Source organism: Leiobunum rupestre, chromosome 6, assembly GCF_980474605.1.
Source record: "Leiobunum rupestre chromosome 6, qqLeiRupe1.1.hap1, whole genome shotgun sequence".
In the NCBI taxonomy this organism is placed as follows: domain Eukaryota; kingdom Metazoa; phylum Arthropoda; class Arachnida; order Opiliones; family Sclerosomatidae; genus Leiobunum; species Leiobunum rupestre.
This window is the reverse complement of record NC_143389.1, coordinates 69,055,021-69,074,859: the sequence shown is the minus strand read 5'-3', so window position 1 is coordinate 69,074,859 and position 19,839 is coordinate 69,055,021. Positions and strand designations below refer to the sequence as shown.

General features: G+C 35.4%; 1 protein-coding gene across 1 annotated transcript in view; it reads right to left on the bottom strand.

Annotated features, from left to right (window-relative positions):
* Positions 1 to 5,312: 5,312 nt before the first annotated feature.
* The window catches only part of LOC149943288 (glucose dehydrogenase [FAD, quinone]-like), a 31,826-nt gene continuing 17,299 nt past the window's right edge, over positions 5,313 to 19,839 (bottom strand). The window contains exons 4-12 of the mRNA XM_090177988.1: positions 18,781 to 18,970; positions 12,019 to 12,150; positions 11,673 to 11,794; positions 11,400 to 11,567; positions 11,033 to 11,171; positions 9,916 to 10,052; positions 9,070 to 9,244; positions 8,077 to 8,299; positions 5,313 to 5,551 (exon numbers count right to left, since the gene is read on the bottom strand). Of these exons, the coding sequence (XP_090034114.1) occupies positions 5,383 to 5,551; positions 8,077 to 8,299; positions 9,070 to 9,244; positions 9,916 to 10,052; positions 11,033 to 11,171; positions 11,400 to 11,567; positions 11,673 to 11,794; positions 12,019 to 12,150; positions 18,781 to 18,970 (1,455 nt within the window). The 3' untranslated portion in view covers positions 5,313 to 5,382. The remainder of the gene's footprint in view (positions 5,552 to 8,076; positions 8,300 to 9,069; positions 9,245 to 9,915; positions 10,053 to 11,032; positions 11,172 to 11,399; positions 11,568 to 11,672; positions 11,795 to 12,018; positions 12,151 to 18,780; positions 18,971 to 19,839) is intronic.

Here is a 19,839-nt window from a genome sequence, read left to right as displayed (position 1 = left end):
GGATATCGCGGCCTAAGCCCGGACTGGGTTGGGGATCTCTCCTAGTTCCGATTCTGTTCGAACCCTTCCTGTTTCTTCCTCTGGTTCCCTTGCGTTCTCTGGTTTTCTTGTTCTTCCGTCTAGGGGAGGGGAGGGGGGTCGGGTGTAGGCTTGGTAGTGGTTTTTATTTGCAGTTTTACTTTCTCGGGGGTTTGGAAGGCGGCGCTATTTTCTATTGGAGGGGTCTCTGTTTCTATACATTTGGACGATTTTCACGTTTTCGTCCTTGGCAACGAAGTTTGAGGGATTTTTCCAGAGCCGAATATGACTTTTCACACTGTAAGGCAGGGGTTAGGTCGGCCGTCACATAGTTTGCGTGGAGAAAGGGGGAAATCCGGACGCTCATTCTGGTTTCGAACTCATGGTGCAACCTGACCTTCTGGGTGGATTTTCTATTTTTCCTGGCGCCGGATTGTCTATCAGGGGGAAGGTAACACTAAGGTGGGACAAAGAATGGATTCGCTAAATTATGGTTTTAAATAAACTTTTCAGTTTTTAGGGGTTTTTTAATTTAATTTTAATATTTAGAATTTTAAATTTATATCTATTTTCTGGGATTTTTCTGGGGCTTTCTAACCATACCACGCATGACATACCAAGTATCGTAGGGGTTAATCAAGTGTATTAAAGGATTTTTAATCAATTGGGGATTTTTGATTATATTTGAGGTATACCATGGGAAATTATAAAATATAGGATTATGGGATGTATAAATCAATTTTTTTTAAAATACAAAAAAATATGAACAAAAAAACTTTATAGTTTTTTTTCTCTCGCCATATGGCTCCACAGGGGTAACTTGGACCGCGCCTACCGAGGTAAGCTCGGTCGAAGTTGGCCGTGGTTCGAACCTTGGTCGTAGGTTGGGCAGGAGGAGAAAAAAATCGCTCTTATCATAAAGCTCTATGCCATTTCCCCCCCTTCTCACAACCTGGCTCGCAGTCGCTTGAAAATTTACAATATTTTAACAATAGGTCTATTTTATAAAACAGTGTTAACATGAATATATTTATGGTGTCAATAACGAATGGTTTAGCCTTTTGCAGAAGTTACTTATGGTCAAAAATTTAATGGTTTTGTTTGGCCAAATCCAATTTTAAATATCGTACATTTTATTAAATGTTTTAAATATTTTTAATGCCAAACACGTTACTTAATTCTAAAGTTAAATATGATTTAAATCAGGTAATGTTAAAAGTTTAAGATTCATCATCTTTTACGTTTAAATAAAGTTTTATAAATAACCGTTACTGCGGCCTCTAGTGGTGATAATTTAAAACAAAGGTAGACCATATTTAATCGTTTAATGTTCCACTGCCTTAACGCGTTATATCTTAGCTATAACTTTACCAAACGTGAACGTTTTTAAGACGCTAAAATAAAACGTAAGTCGTTATATCCATGTCGTATACGGAAATATACCAAATATAAACGTCCAATTTCTACCTGGGACCCTCGCGTTGATTGGATCTTTTATAAATTGGTCAATAACATAAATTACAGCAATTTAAACAAACATTTTACATGGGATGTGATATATAATTAAGGTTAAAGTTGACTAAATAGATAACTCTACAATGGCCCTCTGATTACGTTATTAATTTACATTTAAGTTTCGTTTTGCTATAAATAGATGGCACCACGCTCTCCAGTAAAGTCGCGTTTTTAGAAGAATCGGAAAGATTCATGGCCATCTCTAATAGCAGAGGCTTTTTTATAATAACATACGTAACATAATTACAAAAATTTTGAATGAAACCTTATTTCACATGGAACATATAAGTAGACTCACAACTCAATCGATATATAGTCCTTGCATACGGAATATATAATCTACTGGAATTGAAAGTTACGGATTACGGTAACTAACGAGCCGGATTACGGTACGGATTTCCGGATGACGAAGACGAACTACTTACAAGCGGGCGTAGGTATTTCGGGTTTCGGTCTAAAACGTCTGGTTAGGCGGGGGAATCGGTCTCGGTCATCTGGTTTTCTTCTCTCGGAACTGCTAGATATTGGGTGATTTGAGGGTGTTGAGGGCATTACTTTTCCCGGATTCATAGCAATTTGTACAATGCTGTTCTCATCTTGATAGTTAGCGACGGTATTCATAAAATGTATCAGCACGATTGATCGCGCATGCCGTGCACTCGGACTGTCCAAGTCTTGAAAATATCCTTACATGGCTAGCTAGTTCTGACCTTTTGGGGCTAGTTCGTCAAGTTTTGGGAAAAACCTGGGTTGGGACGACTCGGAAAGTATTGCACCATGGTCTTGTTACAGAGAGAAAACACTTTGATTAACGAGGGATTTAATTTTAGCCTTGCGGAAGGCAGGGATTTAGTTAATACTTTATTGTAAGAGAATGGTTTAATTAATTAGCTTAATTAATTTAAATTATATTCAACAACTGGGAATGATTTTTATTTAATCGATTCTTGAATTCTGGGTCATTTGACATATTGGTTTTAGTAATACTTAACAATAATCAATTTAGATGGTCAAGAGAGCGGGGGGAAATGTAATAACTAAAGTAAATAGATCCTAAAAAAAAATAACAAAATTTAAGTATGCGGGGGAAGATGAACCGGAAGGGTTACAGTACCTCACCTTCACCGATGCTGGAAAGTTTGGGACTTGGGATAGGTTCATTTAAGTTGCGGGGTAACCTAGGCCCATTGTAGAACCAAAATCATGTGTCATAAAAGAAAATCAGGTTTGTAAAAAAAACCTTGAGTAATAACATTTTCTAAATTTGTTATATTACAGAGATAATGTCTTGAACCAAAAATATCTATTACTTTGATACAAGATTTGTTAAAGAAAAGCCAAGTCAGTAAAGCTTGTGCTGTAAGTTTCTAAAGAACGCATCCTAGTAAATTAAATCATATAACTAAACTAAATTTTTAAATATAAAAATTAGTGTCCATGAATAAACGTTTTAAAACGGGGATATTTTATTTAAAAAAATAAAAAGAGGAAGAACCATGGATTATAGATGAAACATGACGTTTTTATTTTGATAGATCAAAATAAAAACATCATGTTTTATCTAAAATCCATGGTTCTTCATCTTTTTATTTGTTTTTAAATAAATTATCCCCGTTTTAAAACTAAATTTTTATCTTAAATTGACTCAAACCATTGTTGTTGAACTATTTCCTGACTACATTAGAATCCCCTTTAGAAATGTAGTTGCAGAATTTCACACTTTAGAGTTCTTTCAGAAAAGAATTTCCAGTAACAGTGCAGTTTCAGTTGAATTTAGAAGAACATCTTCTACGGAAAACAAATTATGTTTATTTCGAAGGCCTTGGGATTGAAAAAGATACCATTATAAAAAACTTCCAAACATACCTAATAAACTAAGAAAGGGAGAACTTCCTTGCACACACATAATCTCAACAAGTTGTGAAGGTTGGTTTAAGAAGTATGATGAAAAAGCTAAAGATATTTGTAGCGAATGCAAATACATACTTGTACAAAGATACTTGAAAGTTTGTAATAAGCGTCGAGATGAAGCAATATTGTCCCCAGCTCGTAGAAAGAGGATTCAACCATCATCTGACTGCCCTCCAAAATACCTTTCTCCAACAAGTTTAAACCGAAGTTCACTGTGTATAGATTTCAAAAATTTAAAATAAAAGCTGACAAGGTTGAAGCTAAACTAAAAGAAATGCGAGTGAACCTTAGGGAAAAGAAACACAACCAAATGAAGCAAGTAAATGCGTGGATTAACTCTGATTTTTAACAATCATGGAAGAAGTTCTGAACAACGCTGATGGACAAAATTCTGGAAATGATAAAGAAATGTATTTATTTATTTAAATAATTTTACTAAATCTTAATTATTGCAGTCTGTGCTTCCCGAGACAATAGATAGTGTTATTACTTATCGTATAGGTACGCCACATAAATTTAAATTTTCTATAAGATCTGATGTTTGATCGCTTTGAAACTTGAAACTTGGCTTTAACATTTTTTTGTGATGGCTTATTTTTCTCATAAATTTTTAAAAAAGTACTTAAAAGATCGCGAACAATTACAATTAAGCAACCTATATTATTTATTATGTTATGTAAATCAATTTTACTACCAGTTTGGCTGAATACTTTCATTATATTTAAGTTAATTTTATCACAAATTATAGCATCAAGATTCATTGCTTAAGCCTTGGAGAAAATCCGTCTGTTTACGCGGCCCGGATTTTAAGTGGGCGGTCCCCGTAGTTTCCGTTTCCGATCTCCGAAGATAACGTAAATTTAGAATAAAATAAAATACGCTAGCTTTCGGGCTGTGGCCTCTCGTCAGGCTATTGTTAAATTTCGTCACGAAATGAAAGTGACGTCGCCTGAACAAGGTTTCATTGAGGAAATAACGTTTCTGGTACACTTATGATAACACAGGTGGCAATGAAAAAGCCGCCACTGGCTTTATAACTGTATTAAATCTCCAATTACAACTCGGTTTCAATTAGCACTAAAACCTTATAGGTGCTCTCTAGTTACAGTAATTTATTATTAATTTAAAAACTTTGAACTTAAGATAATTTTACAACGACGCTTTTACTGTAAAAGGAGGAATAACGAAAAACGTTTTTTGACAAATGTGTTATAAAAATAATTAATTGCAATATCTTATTTATGTTGAACCGTAGAGAAACGTTCTTACGCGGAGTAACTCATTGCATTTAAATATGTAAAAACTTCTTTGTGAAAAACGTGTAACCTCATTATGTTAATACAAAGATTATACTATAACTACGTACCCTAGATTCGAAATCCAGCTCCTTGCACGTAAACGCAGGCTCTTACTGAGTTCCCGGCGGAAGGCGGAAAAAACTGCCTCCATAGAGCCGCTGCTGGCACGGCTACCGACATCTAGTTAAAATGTTTTAGTGAAAATTGCGCCGTGGTTTTGGACTCGCGGTTTTCAAGATACCAGATATTTTTGCGTTATTGTTTTAAAACAATAATGGATCATGCCTGTAGCTCTAAAAATATTTCTAAACGAAAGAAAACTAAAGGTGAGTAATATAATCTTGGGTTATCTATTGAAATTCCTTATTTCTCACCCTGCCTATGGAGCCCGATTTTTCCGACTTCCGGCGCGAACTCAGTAAAAGCCTCACGAGAAAACGCGCTATCGATAAACGCCGTGATTTCGAATCTAGGGTACGTAGTTATATTATATTTGGTAAATATAGACGCATTTGTACTATATTACGACGAATACATACGAAATACTAATAAAAATCTACTTTTTGAAAATGTGTGATAAAATATTTTAATTAATTCCTGGTAAAATACAACGATAACAACTGATAAAAACGTTGGTAATCTACAGCTCGTCTTCGTGAGTATTTTTGGACTTAGTGTCGTAATACGTTTCCTTGATCAAGTCTGCGGCTTTTTCTCCGACCATGATGGCAGCCGCGTTCGTGTGACCAGTTATCATGCTTGGCATCACTGAGGCATCCGCGACCCTCAAGCCTCGAATTCCTTTCACTCTGGAAATAAAATTAAGTAAAAGGTCAAACCTACCATTTTTCTTTTCTTAGATTTGATATTTTTAAAGAATAAAGCGAGATGGGTTTTATCAAATAGTAGACTTATTTACACCATTGCAAAATCAATTAACCCTGTAGCTTTGGTTCATGTGCAAACCACAAACTAAGGAAGTGACGGATTACCCAATAGGCATACTAAGCACACGCCTAGAACTTTAAGAGACATCGAAAATTACATTAACACAGTTTTACACTAGGAGTAACAAACGCAAGGGGAACGCAGCTAGCCTTTAAACACGCTAACGCGGTGTACAAATTTCATTGGACGAGCCTTTACGCTGAGCGTTTTCCGGGCAGGGGGGAAGAAAATTTCCGTACTTTCCCCTTCCAACGGCAGCAGACGCTAAAGCGTCTAACCAATGAAAAATGTACGCAAGAAAATGCACTACTTTGGACGGGTTGCGTTCTCTTTGTGTGGGGTGCTGTGTTTGTTGCTCCTAGGTTTTTACATAAGACAGAAAGGTGTGCGAGGGAGGAGATTTGGCTAGAAAGGGGAATGCACTCTGAAATAAGGGCAACGAATAGGGAAAATGCTGCAATGGGAAGACAAATCCATACTTCACACACACACACACAGAGGGAGGGAATAAGGATGATTCATGTAGCGACGCCGATAGGCACCCAGCCCACGAGAGTCCACGCCCAGAAGTAACCCGGCCTCCAATTTAAAGGCATTAAATGTCGCTAAATGACTTCGGTGGTGCTCGGGTATTAGCTAAAATTTATTATTTTTTTGTGAAGTTTCCGACGCCCCAAGCACAGCTGGATCCGAAAAGTCGACCAAGGTTATTGCTTTCACCTATTGACAAATTAAAATAGGTGAATGCAATGGGCTGCGATATTACATTTTATTTTTACCTTATCTATGTAAAATGTATTTCAATATTTAATAAACATCAACCTTTATTAATCAAATTTTTTTACTTTGGTTTGAAATGAGCATATGCCCTAGGATTAATAAAGAGAGTAGTTATCTCTGTCAGCCTTACAAGAAAATTATGAGTAGTGCTAGATTAAAAATGCCTATCTTGTGGAATAAAAATAGCGAGGGGCTAACCACTCACTGAAAATCTGTACACCGATTACCAATGAGTACAGCCTTTGGTAGTGCTAAATCTGTACTCATTTACGTAATCATTTTAGTGCAGTCAAAGGTTGTACACCGATTACGGGGAGTGGTTAGCCCCTCGAAAAATAGTTGGCAGTGACTACCTGTAATTATTTAAATAAATCGATTTAATAGGCAGTAAAACATAAAATGTCAAACTAAATTAAAAATTTGGCACCAAACGTATTTCACCTTTTAGCCCACAGGATATAATGGAAGTTTATTAAAACGCCCAATATTATAGAGGTTAAGCCAGCAACTGAAAATGTAGAACTTGAAGAACAAGTTCCCCCTTTACATTTGGCTTAAACAGTTTATTAATGATAAATATGTACAAACATTATATTTTAATATCCTTAAGTTGCTTTGATATAAATATGAACCTCGCAGTCTAAAATTGTTTGTAATATCTCATGGGTGTATATGCATGTTTTTAACAGCCCTTTAAACATATTTGAACTAGATTAATATACACAAACCCTGTGTCCTTTTAATTATCAAATTAATATTTAGGCATGGAAATATAAAAACTTCCAAATTTTAATGTGCTTAAGTTTCTTCGATACTGATCTCTCAGTGTAAAATCAGTTGTAATATCTTAGTGGGGTATAACATTTTTTTAACTAAGACTTCGCTCGCAACAGCACTTTAAACATGTTTGCACTGAATTAATAAGGACTGTGTTAATAATATTCAATTAATATTATCTTTCTAGGTATTTAGTATTTTTTAAATATTTAATTTTCTGGAATGTCCAGAAAAGAAAATGTTTCTATTCTTTCATTGTGTATTTTTATTTTAAATATTTTATTTAAATATTTCAATACTAATTTAATACTATGAGGATAAAGTCACCAGTGGCTTAATGTAAAATACATCTACTTGATCTTATAGCAGACTAAAGAACTGGTATGGCTATCTCCAAATGTAATGTTTTCCATTTTTCCATCACTATTTTTCAACGGTTTTCATACCGATTATTAATGAGATTTTTCTACCGGACCCCCCACCCTGGAAAAGCCACAAGGTTTTGCAGCCCTCGGTCCGTTAAGAGTCACGTTTAAGCTATTCTTATCCGAAAACCTCTTTACATTAACTTCTGATAAAGTTCCTTATATTAAAAGTTTCCTCGTTTAATCATAAGATCTTTTGTGATCATGAAACGTTAGCTAGCTCATTTTTGTTCAAACTCCAAGCTTTCAATATAAAAAACCTTGTTCGAACTCCAAGCTTTCAATATAAAAAACCTTGTTCAAACTCCAAGCTTTCAATATAAAAAAACCTTGTTCAAACTCCAAGCTTTCAATATAAAAAACCTTGTTCTAACTCCAGTGTCGTTAAAAATAAAATACGGCACCTGAGTTGCGGGTCGACCACCGTGTCCAGGCTTTCAGGGTCTCCCATTTTGGCAGTTCCAAGCGAGTGATAGGCCGTAGTGGCAGTCATTTTAGCAAGACATTCCAAATACTGATCGGAGCTGGGCTGATACGACTCACAACCGGGAATTGGATGATCAATTGGCTTCGCTCCGAAGCGTTTTAACGGCTCCGATTCTGCGAGTTGAATGGCTATCTTCAACCCTATTGGGACCAATGTTAAAACTTTAAAGATACACATTTCTGAGGATATTAGGAAACTTTTATTTTTTTTTAATTTTTGGTACCACGTCAATTTTTGTAAATACCTTTAGCTTTGACAACCAATTTTTAATCAAAAAAAATTAAGAAAACATATGGATATAATTAAGATTGTGGACTTTAGTTGACTAGTAGATATCATCAGAAGTATATAATATCTTACGGGATAAGTATTAATCTACCTATCTTGTTAATGTGATGTGGTAGAAACATGTACAAGCAGGATTCCGTTGAATTTTCAAAATCAAGTTTGCGAAGTAAATATTGAGAGGGATGAAAACCGTCCAATATTAATTTCCGAATACTAACTCACTGGTCTATCAATATAACTGCGCAGTGTAATTTTTACATTTTACTATTTTTAACGAAATTCAATCCCAACTGAATCTTCGTCAAGGTACGTGTTTCATTTTAAATTTCTATATTGATACTTCACTAGTAAGATAAATTTTTTATATTTCTGATTTTTTTGATACATTACTGATAGCGAAGTCGTGGAATCTATTAATCTTCGTTTTAAAGGATAAAAATTAATAAAATCACGTGTGATTTCTGCAATTATTTAATTTACCCATCAAACAAACGGAAATTAGTTTTCCCCATCAAATAATTCGAAAATCAGGTTCCTTCGTATTATCGAGGATTTTAAATGGTATAATAAATGTTTAACTGAAAATATATTTTGAACAATTTAAATAAATACTACTAATTACCTTCCACAAGAATTTTCAAGTCGTCTTTGTTGCTAAGAAAGGGCATATTGATAAGTGGTTTGTCCTCTGGATTGGCGCTTCTTAATGTGACGTTACCAACAGACAAAGGACGCATGATTATGGGCAAGATAGAGAACACATCACGATCGAGGTACTGCCCCAAAAAACCTTTAAGCTAAAAAATTATTAATTAATTTTTGGGTTTTAGCAAAATTATATTTCCTTAGGAAATAAACAGTATTACATATCCATAAGGTTTCTTACCTAACCTAACGTTACACTAAAAGGAAAAGGAAGATTTGAGGGTCTCATTAATTTTGTGGAGTTAATCTGAGTCCCTATGCTTCTGCTTAATTAGGGTCCCTGACATCCCTGAAGCCGCGTATTGGGTCAACATATTTTATGCCAAGCTCTATCAAAATTAACAACCACGCCAATCGGTTAAAAATAGATTAACCATTGTATCAGAGTATTTCACAACGATTGCGCAAATGCATAGATAGTTTTAAAAAATTAGTTTTCGTCTCCAAATTGGTGTTTTAAAATTTCTTTGAGTATGTGCACGTTTTGAATCACAAAGTGATTTCTTAAATCATTAACTTAGATTTCAGAGCACGATTTTCTTGTTGAGTTCTGGTTTTTAAAGCTAATTTCCAAATTTTGGATCTAATTTTCGCCGAGATTTCGGGATTTTCAAGTTGACTTCAAGATTTCTAAAATCAATTTTCTCTAGAGTGTACGGGATTTGCCGCAACCGCATTCATCAACCATGGCGCTCCGTAAATTGTTGAAGTTTCTTTAGCATTTGATTGTTTTGGTAAGTTTTGTACCATATTTACGAACTACCTTATTATTGTGATGTTTACAAGTCATCATCGTAGACAACATAACCAGTTCAACATCCGGCAGGTCATCAGGGCCATCTGCATATTTAGTTCTCACGAAGCCAATGGTTTCAACACCACCACACGAAGTTGAATATCCTGTGGCCAATTATGAAAATAATAATAAATGACGTTTTATAATATCAATGATTGAAACATAGCCGTGAGGTGACACGATGTCTTAAATTGAACTCAAATTATTTGTCTCTAAATGTATTTAACATTTCAATTAGAAACCTGTACAGTATATATAGTCGAAAACTCATAAATAAAGTTGGTAAGATGTAAATTAGCTTATTTTTGAGTAAATTATGTGGTCGTAGAGAAAAGTTGGTTTTCGAAATCAATCTTATGTTGTAAGTTAGTCGCATATGCCACTAGAGCTGATTTATCTTACCTTTTGTGTCTGTCGTCACCGATATGTACAGTTCGTTTCTACGCAAAAGGGAAGATAAATCAGCTCTGGTGGCACATGCAACAAACTTACAACACAAGATTGAATTCGAGAACAGTAAACTACAAACTTGTAAAAAATAGAATTAGAATTTGTGAAGCATATTTTATTAAAAAATCAATAGATAAAAATCAATGCTTAAACAGTAACCTAGGTCCTGGTGTCGATACTTTTAAACAATGGAATGAATTACTTTTTCAAATGAGAAACTACCAGGTGTTATTTATAAGGATCAGTGTTTGTAAATGGACTAGAGCCCTGATGACGGAGCAATCGCGTATCCGAAACTAGTCGGGTTCATTTTCATTAATAAATAAATAAATTCATCTTGTGCACTTTTAAATATATATTCAATCTCGTATAAATAAAATTCAAAGATTTAAAGAAAAATCCCACCAAAAACAAAGTTAAGGTAACACTAACATGGTTTTTCCCATAACCACAATAATAGTTAAAAATAGAGCCCACCTTATTTTTTATTTTCGACTATGCTTTACAGCTTTCTTATGTGAAGAATAAATATATCCTACACGTTTTACAATTCCATGTTAATTACATTTCGAGAAAAACTAGCATTTTCACGCGTTTTAAACAAAGACACTTGAGAACGTATTTCAAAACTAACCGGTTCCAGGAGTAATTTTGTCTTCTTGAAATCGAGAAAAAACAAAGGCATCTTGAGTGTCTATGGTATAATGAACACCCCAAGATAATACGTGATCTTGATGATTTTGACCAACTGGCAAATCCGCTACTACCTCAATCTAGGTAAAAGTATTTAATTATAAATAAATCTTCAATAAGGCGTTTGATTTACCAGGAAACATTTAGAGCTTTCAATTCTAAAAACAAAATATTAGCATGCTTCATTTAACGAAATAAAAAACAACCCAGGATTATAATCCAAGTTTAAACGTTAATCATTTTTCGTTTTACTTTAAAAGCCACCCTTTTTTAATTCAGACGCTCTAAAGTATCCGGCATAGTCGTACTCCTAGATCACGAAGGTGTTCTTTAGGTCCGATTCCGGACAACATGAGAAGTTGAGGCGTATTAATTGCTCCAGCAGACACGATCACTTCTCTCCTGGCTTTAACGTGACGGATCTCTCCGTCAACTTTATAGAAAACGCCACGAGCTACTTTGTCCTGGATGTTAATCTTCATAAGAATTAGACAATATAAATAACTAAAAATATTTATTATTACTGAAACCAAGTTTTAAACTTAGATTAACTAGAAAAAAGCTCAATCATTTAAATTTACTTTTGTGGCCAAAGCGTTTGTAATGACATTAAAGTTTTTCTTTTGGTCTGATTGACGAATAAAGGCTTTTTCGGTACTACATCTTAATCCGTCCCTGGTTGTAGTTGGAACTGGAGTGAACCCTGTAGGTAAATTTTAAACTATCAAAAAGGCACAACGAATATTTAAACAATTCCACTTTCGATTAATTATAGTCATAAATGTATAATTAAAATCTTATTTGGCTACTGGTAATTTAATAAAAGAATAAAAATTTAAAGTCAATGATATTGATTGTGTACAATATTAAAATATATTATTTTAAATAAAATATATATAATTTGGAAAATGTACCACATTTACTTACCTAATTGACTTTTCCCATTAATATCTAATGTTGGATAGCCCAACAGTTTACCAGCTTCCAAATAGGCTTTTACAAGATTCGATTGGTAATCAATAGAAGAAACTGTTAATTCCCCATTGGTTCCATGAAATTCTGAAATTAAAAAACATAATACGTTTCTTATGTGTAATTTCAATATATTTCCGCATCTTTGTTAGAGATGGCGGACAAGGTACAGGCATGGATCTTGTGAGACACTTTGCGCTCTGTATGCACTTTTATTAAACATTTTAAGTCACATTAAAACTGGCTATAATTTTTTTCACCAAATTTTCAACTGGGGAAATTTGAGTGTCAAACCGTAACTTGACAATTAGATAATAATGTGGGGTGGTGGAGTGGTTTCGCCTCGCAGCAAGAGGGGCCGGGTTAGATCCCAGCTTGTGGCACTGGGTGAAGAATTGGAACTTCTCCTTCTTTGCAGTTCTCAACCCACTGGTTTCCTCTTTCCGTAAAAAATTGTAGAGGTTAACATTAATAGTTAGTGTAGATAGGTGTTGGCTCGCGTGGTATAAAAGGCGTGCCACCACCCTCCTCCGCATTGTAACCCGGCCACCTGATTTAAACGCACTAACGGTCGCTAGACGACTTAGGACTAAGACGATGCTTTGGGTTATTATTATTAATTCAGGGACCATCTATAAAGGATCGAGGTCATAGATCGGTGAGCATGATGCTGATGCTCTCTCAGACGGTGAAGGGGTGAAATCTTTAATTGCCACTTTCTAAATATCAGCTCTAGAAACATTGAAGTGGTCGGAGGTTCCGGCAAGCGGGAGTGATGAAAATGATAAACTTAATGCCTTGTTATATTTCATGTGTCCTCAAGTATATGACATAGTTAAATTTTAACTTTCAATGACAGATCAAGGGAATTACCGTATAATAAAGATCGTTTTTACAGCCATTATGGAGCCATCTTGACCAGGGAAGAATTATTTACAGCTTTATATGGTTTGTCGAAGAATTCCTAATCTTATAGATAAGTGTGATTAGTTAATTTGTGATAGGCTGGTAGTCGAAATAAGGGACCAAACCCCATCTGAACGTCTACCACTTGACAGTCAGCTATAATTAACGCGGGTAAAGGGAGAAAGTATGTGGTTGTATGTACAGTTGTTTGTACTGCCTGGTAAGATACAACCAAACCCCGAAGTTTGAAATTCGTTTGCTACAGCAAAACAGGTCTTTATGTCAAGTAGGATATCGTAGAAGAGGTCTAGTGAGATATCACTCAAGAGTGAAATGACCAGAAGCAAATACAATTTTCTACAAGTGTATTAAGGCACACATTGTTCAACAATGCACGAAAACCTCAGTACACGTTGTAAGAAGCACTGATCCTCAGTGGGTTAAAGGTGGGATGGCGTAGTGGTTAGGGTTCAATCCCAGCTTGTGGCACTGGATGGAAACTCGGAACTACTACTTCCGCGTTGAGTTTGCAAGTTCTCTTCCCACTGGTTTAAGGGGTTTACCCCCGAGTTCTGCGGTTTCCCCTTCCATAAAAACTTGTTGAGGTTAACGGTAATAGTTAGTTTAGGGAGCTGCTGACTCGCGTGGCATGAAGGGCTTGTCACCAGCCCACCACCCTCCTACGCATTCTAACCTGGCCACCTAAATTAAAGGCTTTAAAAGGCGCTTGATGACTTAATCTAGCCTAGCTGATTACATTAAGATTGATGAACATTTTGAAGAAACTTGAGATTTACGACAGAAATGTAAACGGCACGGGAAGAGAAAATGGTACTACAACGCCTTTCAGATACGTTAATCACGTTTAACAGAGCAAAATGACAGTTATTATTCGGAAGAGTAAAATGTTTGGATCATTTAATTGACGGAAAATGCCATATAACCTACGAACCTACCTATCAATTATTTGCCAATGTTTGTCGAATATACTTAAGCCACCAACTGTGCTACAAAGTACTAAGAATATGCAGATAAATAAATGCTTTTCACAAATAAATGGAAATATGAGCTTCTAAAGACTCCCGGTGTTGGCTAAGCGCTGAACTGTCGCCGTTGTTGGGTACGCTTTTAAATGACGACTCCTTTAGGATTGCCGGCCTTCGTTTTAGTGCTCGAATTTTGGTGCCACACGCTTACAACTGTGGCAACCATGTAGATTCTTTCCGAACTCACGTTTTGAGCTGAAAAAAGAGCTCAGACGTCTTTCCTGAAAAGGGGGCGTCAATGACAATATAAAACGCGCTCTTGTTACCCCGTAAATTTTGAACCCCCTGATTTCTCACGAGAAGATGACCAACAACCGGATGGCTTGTCGTTGATACCATTATCTAGAGGACACACAGTGATTTGGGATTTTACTCGCGACTTCGTATTGGTCTTCTTCCCCTATAGAACCTCTTTGCGCCGTCACTCAGGCTGAATTATAGAAGAAGGCCAAATGCTTTGGTCTAGAGAACTATCGAAATTCTTGGTTCTTTCGGTCGTGATGGTTTGGCTGTTGCTCTAGAAATAGCTCGTTAGCTCCAGGAATTCTAGTTCTGTCGAATTTTTATTTCAAAAATCGCGAAAGCACTTTAGCATGACAATGTATCCCTCGTATCCAAAACCTTTCTTCATAGGGCTTCGCTTGGTGACTATTTGTATTCGCTGCCCTAATTCGCATTTTATTCAAAATTTAAGATAATTAAAAGTTTCAGAAATACGAAGATGCTTATCAAGCCTTGTTAGCCCACCATACTCCACCATTGGCTAATTAAAAAAATCACTTGATGACTTAGGCCTAGGGTGGTGCCTTGGGTATTAACCTAGCTGATTATTATTATTATTATTATTATTATTTGGTTTTTTCAGTTTAATCCTATCTGTCAAGCAGTTAGGCGTTTATTGGGCAAACTGACAAATTATTATTATTATTAGTATTATAATTATTATTATTATTATTTAATTTGTGTCGTTTTTTACTTTTTTTCAATATACGTTTTAGAAAATAATATAACAACAAACTAACCCTGTATAAATTTTAAAAGTGTTTAACTAACATGTTTTTATACAGAATAAAAAAGTTTGAATTGAATTGAATTATTATTATAGAGACCAGCAAAACTATTAATTACGCGTAAGTTTAGTTTAACATTATGAATTACCAATGAATATTTCAATCCCACAGTTTCTCCATGATAACTCGTTGGAAAAATTGAAAACCCAGAAAGCAACGTTATAGCATTAAAAACTGCATAACTTTGGGTATTAGCCTAGCTGATAATTAATATTATTATTATTAAAATGGAGAAGAGGACTGGATAATCGATGTGAAAAAAGAAGATACAATTGCGTATAGCTTTTGATCCCAAGTCTCCAACCTTAAGAAGTGCTTGTAGCGAAGCAGATCGGAGCTCGACCCAAGACAAGAAAGAAAACCTCCAAGATAGTCATTTTCCGATTTCTTTTAATGATATATTTTTTCAGTAACCAGTTTTAGTTAAAAGCTTAAGCTTATGTTATATAATTAAATCTTTGATATGGATGACATCTAAAGATAAGATATCTTAGTAGTGGCAGACAACGTACAGTACCGGACAAACGTTCCGGGCCGTTTAGTTTTTGTTGCCATTTTTGGGTAGTTCGAGCTAGAAATTTCAGTGATAGCTTTTTGGAAAGGACAACATCCTGAGCATACACATCTTTAAATATATTTACGTTGACGAATATTGCGCCAAAATGAAACAAGAAGTGGTCACACCCCTCGAAGTCAACTTCTCATAACTCCCCAGGAACGTTTCTACAAGGGTTGCATTATACGCTAAGTTAAGTTAGAAGAAACCTATGCATTATACGCGCCTTGTTGCACTGAATCCAAATATCTTTACAGATTTCAAAAGATATTAAACAAACAATTCAGCTTTTAAACTAAAAATTTAACAATAATGTTATTTATGGCGTGAACAATACTACCCCAACATGTTCTTTTTTTTATTAACAAATCACAGAACTGTTCGGTTTTAGTAAATACGAATTTAGATCATTAGTGACCGAGACTACGATTATTTTTCAAATCAAAGCCATAACCCGTGGACAGCACCTTGAAAATAATTTCCTATTTGGTTCTAAATTTGCAGAATGTTTCACTTAAAAATTTTGTAAAACTCTTTTCGTCGCTTAGTTCTACAATAAAGTAAATACGACAGCATTATTTCTGCGCGGCAAGGTTCGACTGTGACGCTATTCTATATATGCATTTACGAAAAATTCGAAATTCCATACCTATAAAAGCACTATTTATCGACATATTTCTTAACGCGTTTTTCACCCCCTCCCCCCATTGTTACCTCTCCGAGGGGACTATGTCCCCTAGGAGGGGTTATACAATCACCGTGTCTGTATGTGGGTCTGTCTGTCTGGCCTGCGAACGCGTTCGCATTTTCGGTGCAAAGTGTAATAACTGCGTGCGCAGTTTCTCGAAGGGTTGGCGAAACCACCGTGTGACGGTGAGCGTTAATGGAATCATTTGCGGTTTGGTTTGGATGGTGTTTTTTCGCTCACCGTCGTGACGGTTCGGTGTATTACGTTTTTGTAATGTTTATGCGTAGGTTGTGAGTGTTGAGTTTGTTGTGTTTGTGTTTTGATGGTTGTGCATGTTGAGTTTGTTGTGTTCGTATGGGCGTTTTCTCTCCTACTTCTTCCTAATGACTTTGGGACGGACCGAGTGTTGAGTGTAATGCTACCTCTCAACGTCCAATGGCAGGGTTTCCACCAGTTGTACACGGAAATCGTATTAGTATCATTTTGCGATCGCATCGGGCGGGATTTGAACCCGGGACCTCCTGCTTGACAGGCGGACGTTCTACCACAGAACCACCGACACTTGTTAAGCTTTATTGAAAATTAGACCTTCAGCTTTATCGGAAGCGTATTTAATAGAGTACGAAATTTTGGTTTAATTGAAATAGAATTGAAATTGAAATTATTGCATCGAAGAAATTCTAATTTAGCGTTTCTCTATTGATTAAAAACAAATGCGCCACCCAGGTTTCGAACCCAGGCCATTCGGCTTGGCAGTCGAGCGCTCTACCACAGAACCACCGATAGCTGCTTAGGCTCACTGAAATTAAGACACCCATCGTAAGCATAATAGGTAATAAAGTCTTTTTTTATTAATGAATTTATGATGGCCTAATCTGGTTTTTTTACGAATGAAATTTTAAAGGTTAAATCTTGTTTTAGCGCAGTCAGCCGAGATTAGAGGGTTAAAGGGTAGACCCTGTGGGTGGTCCACTTTGTTAGTTTTTTTGTTATTTATTTACGGGTATTTTTAACGACCTATATATAGTTGTGTTAATTCAAAGGAGATAATTTAACGTTAATTGCTTTAAGAGCTGGCGGTTAGTCAAGTGGCTCTTTGTGCTTTGTTGATGGTAAGGTTTTTGCTTCTTGTAAATATATTTGAGTGGATATTTGGATATCTACGATTTCTAACGCAGTCAATGATTTCCTGGGTGCGCGAGTCATTATATGATATAGGAAATTGGACGGCATTGGTTTTTTTCACGCGGTATGTGTCACAACGTCAACTGGAAGTCTACGAGCGTTGAAATATAATGAGCGTTAAAGATGCGGCAAGTATTTCGTAAGCGAGAAAAATACAAATACCATCTGTAGATATTTCTTTCATTAAAATTTGCTTAGTATTATATTCAACTGATAAACATGTACTGTAAAAAGGGTTAAATTCAATTGTGCATTGTTTTAGTAAGTCTAACTCGCTGTTGTAACTACTTAATTTATAATATTCTGAATAAATTAAACTCGATTGTTTCGTCTCAATTATTTAAATTAATATTAAAATTTTATACCGGGCTGGGTTTAAACCGAGAATACGTTTTTCGTAAATAACTCTGAATTGCGGAGATATCTTTGGGGGTCGTGTCGAGAAATTAATACCACTAGGGACCATTCTTCCGAGGAGAGGTATATTTTGGCTTGCTGACTTGTTAATATTGTGCGCCTACATTAGAGAAGACATTTAATGGACACACGACGACGAAAGAGTTTTACCGAATTTTTAAATAGGAAATTATTTTCAAGGTGTTGTCCATGGGTTATGGCTTTGATTTGAAAAATAATTGTAGTCTCGGTCACCAATGATCTAAATTCGTATTTACTAAAACCGAACAGTTCTGTGATTTGTTAATAAAAATACGAAATTTCATAACTTACGACATAAAAAAACAAAGGTTAGGTTAAACATGTTGTGGTAGTGAACAGTATTGTTTTACCGTATTAACTTTTGCTACAATGTTCACTCCATAAATAACATTAGGGTTAAACTTTTAGTTTAAAAGCTCAATTGTTTGTTTAATATCTTTTGAAATACTTCAGCGATTTTAAATCTGTAAAGATATTTGGATTCAGTGCGTATAATGCAACCCTTGTAGAAACGTTCCTGGGGAATTATGAGAAGTTGACTTCGAGGGGTGTGACCACTTCCGGTTTCATTTTGGCGCAATATTCGTTACCGCAAATATATTTAAAGATTTGTATGCTCACGATGTTGTTCTTTCCAAAAAGCTATCACTGAAATTTCCAGCTCGAACTACAAAAAAATGGCAACAAAAACTAAACGGCCCGGAACTTTTGTCCGGGACTGTACATAAGTAACATTTAAACGGAGTATAAATCTTTGTTATTAAGATAACAAACGGTTTATTATAATAAAGTGTAATTTATTTTAAATTTTTAATCAAACTTTCATACCTGGATCAATATTTTCGGTTATTCTGATGTCTTCCGATTTTTTGAAGTAGGGCAAAACCTCGTCGTAACTCCATCCGGTCGCTCCGTTCGCGGCCCAGTCGTCGAAGTCCTTCCTGTTGCCTCTGGCGTAAATCATATAGTTCAAAGTACTGGAACCTCCTAGCACTTTCCCCCGCGGGTAAAAACATTTCTAGGAAAAGCCCTTCATTAGGTCATGCAGTTTTCAGAAGATTTGTATGATTTATTATATCTTAATTGGAAAATTAATAATTAATATTATTAACAATGCCCTACACTTTAATTTTTCGATCTTTACACAGAACTTAAAATAATCTTACGAATTCATCGGTAATCATTGGAGGAATAATAATATAAAAACGAAATAAAAAACTATCTGTTAAAATAAATATATTCAATAATAACCTCCTAATAATCTTGAGATAATCAGGGTATTCACGAAGAAATCACCGGAAAAGCCCTACCAAATTTTATTTCTTGCATTACCTTCAATTCGAAATTCGACACTAAGTGTTTTTGTATTTTCGTGATTCCTTTGGCTGAAGCGTTTTGTAGAAACATTTTGAGAAATTCCGTTGCTTTGTTTACTTGGTTAGAAAATATATACCCTATTTTTGTATATAGCCAATAATACGTATGCTAAAATAATTATATTTAATTTGGAGTTTTGTAAAGATGTTTAGTTTCCTGTAAGACAATGACTTGGCGCTAGCCTCACTTTTGGAAAACAACTTTAGAAGTGATTGAGCTCTTGGAACGATAACGTAGGCTGGACTGTTTATTCTTGTTCTTGACTTAAGTAAAGGTATTTTTGTAAAACTTTCAATTCCTAAACGGTTTTGTTTCGTAACCATACTAAAACTATCTCGTTTCTCAATCGGTGCGATACTTAGATTCAATTCTTAAGCGATTCCCTTCACATCACAGCCTTCCTATTCGCTTTTGCAGAGAGTAGAGGCAAGTCTTGTGGCTCGACGATTTCGTAATTTGCTAAGATATTCTCGTCATCATTATATGTGATGACTCTAACGACCAGGTCGT